This window comes from Pelophylax lessonae (genome assembly GCF_965119305.1).
Source record: "Pelophylax lessonae genome assembly, chromosome: 4".
In the NCBI taxonomy this organism is placed as follows: Eukaryota; Metazoa; Chordata; class Amphibia; order Anura; family Ranidae; genus Pelophylax; species Pelophylax lessonae.
In genome coordinates, this window is record NC_138771.1 from 499,350,081 (window position 1) to 499,361,294 (window position 11,214).

At 51.3% G+C, this 11,214-nt stretch overlaps 1 protein-coding gene across 1 annotated transcript in view; it reads left to right on the plus strand.

Annotated features, from left to right (window-relative positions):
• Positions 1-1,575, plus strand: part of LOC309553435 (sodium- and chloride-dependent GABA transporter 2-like) — an 83,478-nt gene extending 81,903 nt beyond the window's left edge. The window contains exon 15 of the mRNA XM_082254632.1: positions 975-1,575. Within this exon, the coding sequence (XP_082110758.1) occupies positions 975-1,082 (108 nt within the window). The 3' untranslated portion in view covers positions 1,083-1,575. The remainder of the gene's footprint in view (positions 1-974) is intronic.
• Positions 1,576-11,214: the final 9,639 nt, after the last annotated feature.

Consider the following 11,214-nt stretch of genomic DNA (forward strand, 5'->3'; position numbering starts at 1 on the left):
CAGTATTTTGACTTGATTTGTGACTTGACTAAAATAAATGACTTGACTTGACTTGCTTGACTTCTAGGAGGGACTCGACTTGACTTGCTTGCTTTTCGCCACAGTAATTTGGGACTTGCTTGAGACTTGAAGGTTAAGACTTGAGACTTGCTTGTGACTTGCACATGTGTGACTTACTCCCATGTCTGCATTTCCCCTTAAATTAATTTTTTGCCAAAATATCCCAATTTTCTCTAAAATGTAAAAAAAGTGAGAACTCCCAATTTTGCTCATCTTTTATTCTTTTGTTCCATGGGCCCCTGAGAAGCAATAAATAGTTATACACAACAGCCATGGCTCTGTTGCCCATGAGGCTATTTGAGTGGCACTCAGTGAGTCATGATGGGTAGGTCACCGAGGCTGCAGTGTCCATAGTTAGTACTCTTTCCTCGGTGCAGCTCAGTAACCCTGAGCCTAGTAAACCGGCAGACTCTGCATTACTGAGCTGACTGCCTGGCCACTACACCGGTTACACAAGCAGACAAGCCCCTTCAGTGACATGGTGACATGGAGCCCCTTAAAAGTGCAGATTCCACATCACGGAGCACAGTGCTGCCAGCTGCTGCACCTACCTGTATGACAGGCACAGCAGCCGGGCAGGAAACTCTTCTCTGTGATGCAGAACCTGCACTCTTAACAGCCTCAGCATTACTGAGTTGATTACCTATGGGTGTGTGAGTGCCCACAGACAATGGCAGCACTACTACCTGAGATAGCCATCTTTTCTGTGGAAAGCAGCAAAAATGACTGCCTTGGGTGGTATTCTTGCCCTGCACAGCCCCGGCAATGGAATGGTACTTTGTCAAGTGGTTTATCCTACCCAGTACACCAAAAATTAAAAGCAGGCTGAAGTCACCTTCCCGCACAACTTGTCAGCCTTTTGTTTCATGCTTTCTTTGCAAACCTGATCAGTGTTTAAACTTTTCTCCATACAGAGATTCCGTCAGCTCACCAGCCCAGACCCTGATTTGCCACAGAAGCAGCTGAGAGATCGGCAGACCCAGGCAACAGCTGTATCTCCACTGGAGGAGTCTCTGTGCTAGGACAAGGCTGTGTGCGCAGTACGCAGCGTGTGCAGGACAGATGTGCTTTTCTGGGCAAAGTGACAACAGTATACATGCTTACTGAGGGGGTCACATCTACATGCATTCATGGATGATGTCAATGGTTGAGTAAACACACACACCTGCACAAATGCTGGGATGGACTGTCTACACAGCTGTGTTTTGTCCTGCATATACTCCACATCTCGAGGACATTTGCGCTGCTGGAATTGGACTTGTGAAACGCACAGTTTTTTTTTTTTTTTAGAACATTATGCATTTCATTAATTAAAGCCATAATTTACAGTATGTTGTTACGTGTCAAAACTTTCCTTCCCTGATTCTGTGGAAAAGCCCCTCTTGGAGATTGTCACATGGCCTATGGCTACTTTCCATAGCATTGTATTAAAAAGTGTAATGATTTTTATTTCACAGTCAGCACCAAAACAAGTGTTTTTTTTGTTGTGTGATATTTCAACTGAGACAATGTTTTTATTATATATATCAAAAGAGTATAAAGTGCTGTTTTCAAACATAAGTGTATAAGTTAATCAGAGGAGACATAAAGTGTATATAAACCCTCACCTTGTAAAACAATCCATTTAGAAATAGAAATGAAATGCAAAACTTTTGTGTGTAGATATAAAAAAAAACATGCCTTTTTTCCCTTTTTTATAAGTGTTCACATTCCCTCTGTTCTCAGCTGCATAAGAGCTGGGGGAAGGAGAAGGGACCGGCTTCCCAGTGAATGGCTGTGCAGTGGGGGCGTGTCAGCACAAGTCTGATCATTGGAGGAGAGCAGGCTGATTTCCCAGCATAGTTAGAGAACTGACCATGGTTGTCACTCCTGCCTAGTGTGGTCAGTTTCTAATAGGAAAGCAATGCAACTGGCAGGAACACCGGGGATTTCACACAAAGAAAGTAATACAAAGAGAACACAATACTTTCACATATAAGTACATGGTACAGCAGACACATACCAGGAATATGAAGTGTTGGGGTAACAAATGCTTTAAAGCTGAACTCCAGGCAGACAGTAAAGATGCACACTAATGCAGCTCTGTAATAATTAATATATTATTTAATATATGTTTTTATACAAGCAGCATAAGTACCTGAATTTGCAAGGAGAAGGGGAGAGATTGGCGCAATCAGAGTGTCAGAACTGCTGCAGTAGTCTATGCATTTGGCAGATGTAGCAAAGGTTGATTTCAATGCGACAAAGTCCAGTGGAGTTGCTATGCACTTTGATGGCCGCCTCCAGTGAAGGGTGAAGTTACCCTGTGTAGATCCAAGAAAAGAAAAGGGAACACCGGGCGCCGATCTAAGTGTAGCAATGCAGAATTTTAATAACAATTTAAAAGAGTACTACTCACAAGAGTACGATAAAAACAGGCATCTCAAAAGAGTGCAGGTTTGGGCAATGTTCATCCAGGGGGTCCTTCCGTGATCCTGACGGAGCTGGTGCTGTGGAGGATGAGCTGCAATCTCCTGGCAGGGGACGCGCTGATCGATGGTAGTTTAGCAGCGTGGGTCCGCAGGTAGGAGGGCCGTGATGTCACTTCCTGGAGACACTGTGCAATCGAACGGTGACGCGTTGCGGAGCATGCGCTCCTTCTTCAGGCCTGTATAAGTACGTATAATCAAGGATTTAGCGGTGACCTGGAATAACGGAATTTTTGTAAAATCTTACCGTAAAATTCCTTTCTCTGAGTCCTCCGACAGTCGCCGCCCCCTTCCAAGTCCTCACCAATGGGTATTGACCTTTGCTCCGTAGGAGTAGCTAGGCAACAAGAATTGTTAATACAAAAGCTTTTAGCATAGACACACCCCTAGGGGCTGTCCCCTCAGTCAATACCTCCCTGCACCAGCATTCCCAACTCAGTTTGGTAGCATAGCAGTAAGAGTACACAAAAACCCCAAAAGAGGGGCGGGGGGCGGCGACTGTCGGAGGACTCAGAGAAAAGAATTTTACGGTAAGATTTTACAAAAATTCAGTTTTCTCTTACGTCCTCCGACAGTCGCCGCCCCCTTCCAAGTCCTCACCAATGGGACGTCCCAAAGCAGTGTAGACATGAGGGGTGGGAGACGCAACCGTAGAAAGGCAACGCAGTACCCACATCAGAGAAAGGAACCTTACCACAGTAAGAGAACCAACTGGGCAACAGGAAAACACGCTCAACAGGAGCAACAACCCAGGAAAACAAGTAACCCAGGGGTAAAACACCCCAATAACCAAGGGCCCACAAAAACAAGGGTCGCTAAAAAACTGCCGCACTGAGAACTTTACAGCCAAAGGAGGCATCAGCCGATGCCTGAACATCCACCTTATAGAATTTTGAGAAGGTGTGAACGGACGACCAAGTCGCCGCCTTACACACCTGGGCCACAGAAGCCTGATGACGGACGGTAAGCCCAAGACGTACTCAAAGATCTGGTAGAGTGCGCCTTCACAGGGAAGGGGGGAACCTTCCCCTTCAAGGCATAGGCTTGCTCAATGATCTGTCTGATCCATTTGGCGATGGTTGCAGCTGACGTCGCCATGCCCTTCCGAGGTCCCTCAGGAAGGACAAAGAGGGAATCCGACTTGCGAAAAGATTTAGTGGACGACAGGTAAACCCTGATCGCCCGAACAACATCCAAGGAATGCAAGGCAACCTCCTTCGGATGCTTAGGCTTCGCGCAGAGCGAAGGCAAGACAATGTCTTCATTCAGATGAAATTCCGAGATCCTTTTCGGAAGAAAAGATGGGTTAGGTCGCAGGACCACCTTATCCTTGTGGATCACCAGGTAGGGAGAGTTGCAGGACAAAGCCGCCAGCTCCGACACCCTGCGAGCCGAAGTGATCGCCACCAAAAAGGTAACCTTCTTGGACAACAGAGACAACGAGATCTCCCTGATCTTTTCAAAGGGAGCCTGTTGTAACACGGACAGAACTAAGTTCAAGTCCCATGGAGGCAAAGGTTCCCTCCTAGGAGGGGCCAAATGTCGCACCCCCTGAACAAAGGTGCTAACCAATGAATTAGACACCACAGGGCGTTGAAAGAGAACGGCCAGCGCAGAAATCTGACCCTTAATCGTGGCCAACGCCAAACGCTGGTCCACTCCCGTTTGAAGGAAAGCCAACACTCTCGACACCGAGTATGAGCGAGGGGAATACCCCCTGGACTCACACCAAGCAAAATACGCTTTCCAAGTACGGTAGTAAATCTTCCCTGAAGAAGCTTTTCTAGCCTTGATCAAAGTGGGAATGACCTCAGGGGAGAGACCCCTATCCTTCAGGACCTGGCTTTCAACAGCCAGGCGGTTAAAGCCAGCGACTGTAAAGCAGGATGGAATATCAGCCCTTGAGACAGGAGGTCTTCTTGAAGCGGTAGACGCCACGGAGCGTCGACTGCCAGATTTACGAGGTCTGCGTACCAAGACCGGCGAAACCAGTCCGGTGCCACCAGAATCACTGTGTGCGGTTCCGAGGCTAACCTGCGAAGAAGCCTGGACAGTAGTTGAATCGGTGGAAAGGCATACATCAGACGATACTGATGCCAGGGCGCCACTAACGCGTCCGAGGCGTCTGCCCGAGGGTCGCGCGTCCTTGCCACGAACCTTTCCACCTTGTTGTTCAGACGAGACGCGAACAGGTCCACATCTGGGGAACCCCACTTCGCGCACAACATATGGAAGACATCCGGGTGAAGGGACCATTCTCCCTGGTCCAGGGTCTGGCGACTCAGATAATCCGCCTGCCAGTTCTCCACCCCCGGAATGTGAACTGCCGTTATCGCCGGGACGTGCGTCTCGGCCCAAGACATAATGTCGGCTACTTCCCGAGCCGCTCGGGCACTCCTGGTGCCCCCTTGGTGGTTGATGTAGGCCACCGCGGTGGCATTGTCCGTCTGAACCCGAACTGGACGGCCCCGAAGCCGCTCCGTCCATCTCAGAAGGCAAAGCTTTATCGCCCTCAATTCCAGAATGTTGATCGGAAGGGAGGACTCCTCCCCCGACCAAGTTCCCTGGGCGGACAGAACGCCCAGAACACCACCCCAGCCCGACAGACTGGCATCCGTGGTGAGCACCGTCCACGATAATGGATGAAAAGACTTGCCCCCCGACACCGCCGGGGACTGGAGCCACCACAGAAGATCCCTTCTGGTGTTGTGGCTCAACGAAATCTGCAGATCCAGGGATTGCGGCCGCCAGTCCCACTCGGCAAGAATCTCCGCTTGGAGACTCCGCGTGTGAAACTGGGTAAAGGGGATCGCCTTGAAGGCCGAGACCATTAAACCTAGACACCTCATGCACGTCCGGAGAGACGATTGTCGGTTGTCCCTGAGGGACCTGACCTCATCCTGAAGAGTCCGAAGCTTGCCTTCCGGTAGGAAAACCTTCGCTTGGACAGAGTCCAGAATCATTCCCAGGTAGGGAAGATGAACCGAAGGACACAGAGTCGACTTCGGAATGTTTATGGTCCAACCGAACTCCTGCAGAGTCCGCATCGTGGTGGACAGGTCGGTCACCAGGCTCTGACTGGCGTTTGACCGTATCAGGATATCGTCCAGATACCCCAAGACAGCAATGCCCTGTGCTCTCAACAGGGCCAGAACCGGCGCCAGCACCTTGGTAAAAACCCGCGGAGCCGAAGCGAGACCGAAAGGTAATGCCACAAATTGGTAGTGATCCTCCGCAATGGCGAATCGAAGGTACCTCTGGTGACCCTCGAAAATGGGGATGTGTAGGTACGCATCCTTCAGATCGATGGAGGCCATGAATTCCCCCGGACTCAGGGCAGCCACCACTGATCGCAGAGATTCCATGCGGAACTTGCGTACCCGCACAAAGCGGTTCAGAGCTTTCAGGTCCAGAATCGGACGCACTTTGCCCTCCTTTCTGGGCACAGTGAACAGATTGGAGAAAACCCCCGAAATCTGTCCCGATGAGGCACCGGAACCACCACCCCCTGGGCCCGCAGGTCCCGCACCGCCAGGTGCAGATCCTGCAAGCGCTCCGGAGACAGCTGAAGATTTGAGGGAAAAAATCTGCCCGCCGGCCGAGAGAGAAATTCGATCTTGTAACCAGATCAAATGATTTCCTGAACCCATCTGTCCCGAATGCGGGTCAGCCAAGGTTGTAGGAAACTGCGCAGACGTCCCCCCACCCCAGAAACGGGTGAGGGCGCCCCTCCAGGCGGAAGTGGTATGGGAAGTGGAACCGGACTGGCCGGACTTCTGCTTCCCCGCCCACGGCTTCTTCTGGGAGCCTTGGCCTTTGAAGGGCTTGCCCTTGGACTGTGACCGAAAGGCACGAAAGGACCCCTGAGAGGGCCTAGACGACTTATGCTTGTGGGACTGGGGCAGGAGAGTACTCTTGCCCCCCGTAACCCCTTTTATCAGAGTATCCAAAGCCTCGCCAAAAAGGCGAGATCCCGCGTAGGGAAAATCCGCCAGTGTCTTGCGAGAAGATTGGTCGACCGACCAATTCTTCAGCCAAATCAGACTACGGTTCAGTATCGCCACGCTGGACAGGCGCGCAGCCAAGGGAGCTAAATTCAAGTCCGCATCACACAAGTACATGACACCCTGATGGATCTGGTCCACCATAGCCAACGTGGTAGGTGAAGCTGAATCAGCCACCAAGGTGCGCCTAAGCATCTTCGTCCAATCTGCAACAGCCTGTGCCGCCATAATGGAAGCAAAAATAGGCTTCAGCATAGAACCAGCCACCATATAGGCATGACGGGCAAGAGACTCCATTCTCCTGTCCGTAGGATCCCGGAAAACCGGGGTATCCTCAGAAGGCACCGCAGTAGCCTTGTTCAAAATGGCCACCGCGTGATCCACCTGAGGCGCCACACACCAACGCTCGTCGGTGGAGGGCGCAAACGGATAAAGCAGTTTAAACTTATTTGGCACAGTAAAGGGCTTCTTTAAATTGCGCCACTGTTCATTAACCGTATGGTGAAATTCAGCAGGACAGAGAAAAACCTGCGCTGATTTGCGAGTCCTCTGCGTTCCAAAAGAGGACACCCTAGCAGGAGGAGTAGGCTCATCCTCCAGGTGCAAGGTATCTTTTATGGAAGCAATCAGCTCATTCATGAGTGCAAGCTCTTCAGGCGAGCCAGGGGGACAAACATCAACCCCCTCCACCTCTGCCTCCCCCTCGGACCCCAGAAGGTCCAAAGATGAGCGGGACCCAGAGAAGGGTACGCCAGCCACAGCAGCCACATCGCCCTCTGAATCAGAGGAAACGGACACCCTGGCCCTTTTTGCGGATCGTTCAGCCATCAGCATCTGCACCTGAGACACTAAAGAAGCCACTACAGCGGTCAGATCGGCCCCCTCGGGGGGTGCAGCAGCCCCGTGGTGCCCCACCAGGGCAGGGGGGAAACTTGCTATCCTGAGAATCCATGCCCCAGTACAGAAAAGTAATAAAGGTACTGGCCCTTTAATATCACAGCGAGCGCAGCCCACCGCACACTACTGTATGCACCGACCCCGCAGGGGTAGATAACACTGAGCAAGGAATGACAGGACAAGAAGGTAAAAACCTGGAGAGAGCACAACAGACTGCTGCCACCGATCGCTGTTCCCAGAGAAAGAGGAAGTGATGCAATGCTGGCTGACTGATATAGCCTATGAAGGCTCCGGCAAAATGGCCGCTCGGCTGGGGGGGAAGGCTACAGGAAAATGGCGCCGACATGTGCTCGGACGAGCACCGCCCGCCACAATGGCGGCGAATGGTGCCAAAACACGGCGCTGCACAGGGACAGGGCCGGTCACAGCATTCAGGCAAAGAAAATGGCGGATCGCCGCAGCGACCGCCGCACACACACATGTCTGCACACAAAACTGCACCCAGAGCATAACTCACAGCAGAGCAGGATGGCCCCCCCTCGCAGCCCACAGGCAGTGCAGCCACACAGGGATCTGACAGGGAGCCCGCAGTTACACAGACATGGGGGGTACTACACAGCCACAGACTGACACCCACACAGAAGGTCCCCACACAGAAGGTGCTTACAGTACCAGATGGCGCGGGGAGCCGTCTCCAGCGTCAAACCGCTATCAAGGCAGACAGGGAGTGCCGCAGCCAGGACACTTGTGGACCGCAGCATGGCGTCCAGTGAGGTAGCCACCTCACAGGGAGCATCCCTGCAGCGAACAGGGATGGGTCGTTCAATGTGCCAGGGCAAACCTAAGCTGAACGCTCGATGGCAGGCTGGGGATCCATCTGGCTCTCAGCCCTGGGAGCCAGGGCGGCCAGTCCGAGACCCAGCTCCGCATGACGATTCTTCATTTGAAGATCCCTAAACTAAGGCTGACAAAATAACGGCTAGTAAAGAAAAGAGAAAAATACTTGAAATAAAATCAAATAAAGAGTAGAAGGCTGAGACTGAGCCCCAGCACAGGAAAGCCAGCTACTCCTAAGCTAGGCAAGATCAAACTGAGTTGGGAATGCTGGTGCAGGGAGGTATTGACTGAGGGGACAGCCCCTAGGGGTGTGTCTATGCTAAAAGCTTTTGTATTAACAATTCTTGTTGCCTAGCTACTCCTACGGAGCAAAGGTCAATACCCATTGGTGAGGACTTGGAAGGGGGCGGCGACTGTCGGAGGACGTAAGAGAAAAAACATTTTGAGAGATTAGGAGATAAGCGAGCAGACAACCTAGGGTCCCCCACGGTTATAAGCATAATGATCAATGAAACTAATAGAGTCACAGGACATCTCCAGGGAGTCCCCTGTACCCACCGGCATCCATCTTATGGCCGGCCACAGGTATTTGGGGGAGACAACCAGGTAGTCCAAAAGCACCACAGTGTCCACCGAGGGGTCTATTACATGTATGCCCACGAGGGGGGGGGGGGAGCAGGGTACATGCCTAGTAGACAGGCTAAGTGTTAAGAGAAAGAGCAGAGAAATAAATCCCAATCTCCTAGATCTAGAGAAAGAGGAGAGTGTGAGAGGGAGAAGGATGGAGGAAGAGAATTAAATGACAGAAAGAGGTGTTGGAGGGGGGGGCAAAAGGGGGGGGGGAGGAGGAGGGGGTGGGAAGGCCTACCCCATGCTGCAGTCGTATTCAAGCTCTTCAAGCTCTAAATGTTTGTATTCCGCCGTAATGGTGAATTCATGCCAGTCTGTTTGTGGTGGGGGAAAAGGAAGAGGGCCGGATCCAGGGTAAGGGTGTGATCAGTAAATTTTTGAGCAATGCGAAGCACAGACGTCCAAAAGGACTGTAAGCGATCACAAGACCAGAACACATGCAGATAGGAACCCACCTCCTCTTCGCACCTCCAAAAAACATCAGGACAGGCAGGGATCATCTGATGAAGTTTGGTCGGGGTATAGTGCCATCGGGTCAGACTCTTGTAGCCCACTTCCTGGTATCAAGAGCAGAGTGAGGTTTTGTATGTAAAGAACAGCAGTCTTTCGACTTGGTAATCCGTGAAAGTCAGATTTAGATCCCTTTCCCAGCGCCCAATGTACGGGGTCGGAAGGAGGCATCAGGCGTGGTCAGAGTACGATATACTAAAGAGATCCTGTGACGTAGAGGGGAGAGATCAGTGCACAGATCTTCAAAATAAGTGAGACTTCTAGTAAACAGAGGGGCTGGAGGCAGAGACTGTAAGAAGTGAGTGAGCTGGACCTTTTGCAAGAAGGATAGAGTGGCAAAGGTAGCATTAGAGTTCAAAAGAGACCTGGAGACCCATCTTCCCGCTCGCACAAAATGGCGTGCTTGATGGCAGCCGGCGGCCTTCAGGGAGCGAAAGCCTAACTGATAGACCCCCGGTAAAAAGTCTGGGTTGTCAATCACCGGAAAGAGAGGTGACGGCAAAGTAGCCAGTTGGCCTCCGTGACACAGCCGCCTGCCTATAGCCAAAGTGGGGCCAATGGTCGGGTGGGTTGACAGTTCCCTGGGCATGGGGGAGGTACTCCATAAAGAGGACTCAGGGGGAGATCCCTCGGAGTGTTGCTCTATTCGGACCCACTGCTTCAGTGAACCATGCCGGTACCAATCTAGGATGCGAGACAGATGACATGCCTCATAGTAGATTACAGCGTCTGGCAGTGCCATGCCGCCATACAGTTTAGGAATACTTGATTCACCTTCTTGAGGAAGGAGGACAGGATGGCTATGGGCAATGCCTGGAGCATATATAGAAGCCGAGGCATCACATTCATCTTAATAATATTGCAGCGTCCAAACCAGGAGAACAATCCACTTCACCACCCGTCGAGATCTCTCTTTATTCGGGCTAACAGAGGAGGAAAGTTGCAGTCAAAAATCCTATCCGGGCAGTTCGGGAGAGAGATCCCCAGGTATTGAATATGGCCTTCATTTTTTTAAGTTGAAATTAGGTGTCAATATGCCTAAAAAAATGAGAACATTAAGCCCTCGTTCGTATTGAACAGTTCTCAGCTGTTTGTGTGCAGTGTAGTAACCAGGGTACTGAGCTGAAGAATTACAGATGTAGGGAATTCCTGCAGGATAAAAGTTACTCACCACATGGCTGGAGGTGAAGGCTCCTGTGGTTGCCATCTCTGCTCCTCCTCCCAGTCCCCTCCTATTAGCAGCCAGATTGGCCACCTGTGTATGAGGGAGAAGATGGCCACACCTCCGCCTTGACCTCCGCACCATCTTGATCAGCCCGGGGAGAAGCTGCAAGCTGAGAGAGAGTCCCTACAGACGGTCAGCCACAGCAGGATCATTTCCTGGCCAAGAAAACTGTGCTGCACTGTGCCAGGGAGCCCAGTAGAGCCCGGTCTTGTAGCAGATGACTGCCTATTGGCGGCCCTGGTCTCAAACATGGAGGTGCCATGAGGGTGCTAGCAATATTAAATTTATGACTGTTTACTAGGTGACGTGATAGCACAGCAATCACGTGGTATCTGGGCCGATCACAGTGGTCGCAGATTTAGCCAGGGGTCGTACGCGGTGCATATGAGCAGGGCGACGTACTGGTACACCGCAGTGCCTGCTCAAGCCACTGGCCAGCAGTAAAATTAAATTTGTGTGCGTACAAATACATATACATGCTTATGCGTGGAAGTGCGTAAAGTGCATGTTCTTCAACGCAGAATTTTGAAACCTGCGTTATGGATCCGAAAGCAGTTCATACTTGCGTACCTGTGTGAATGAC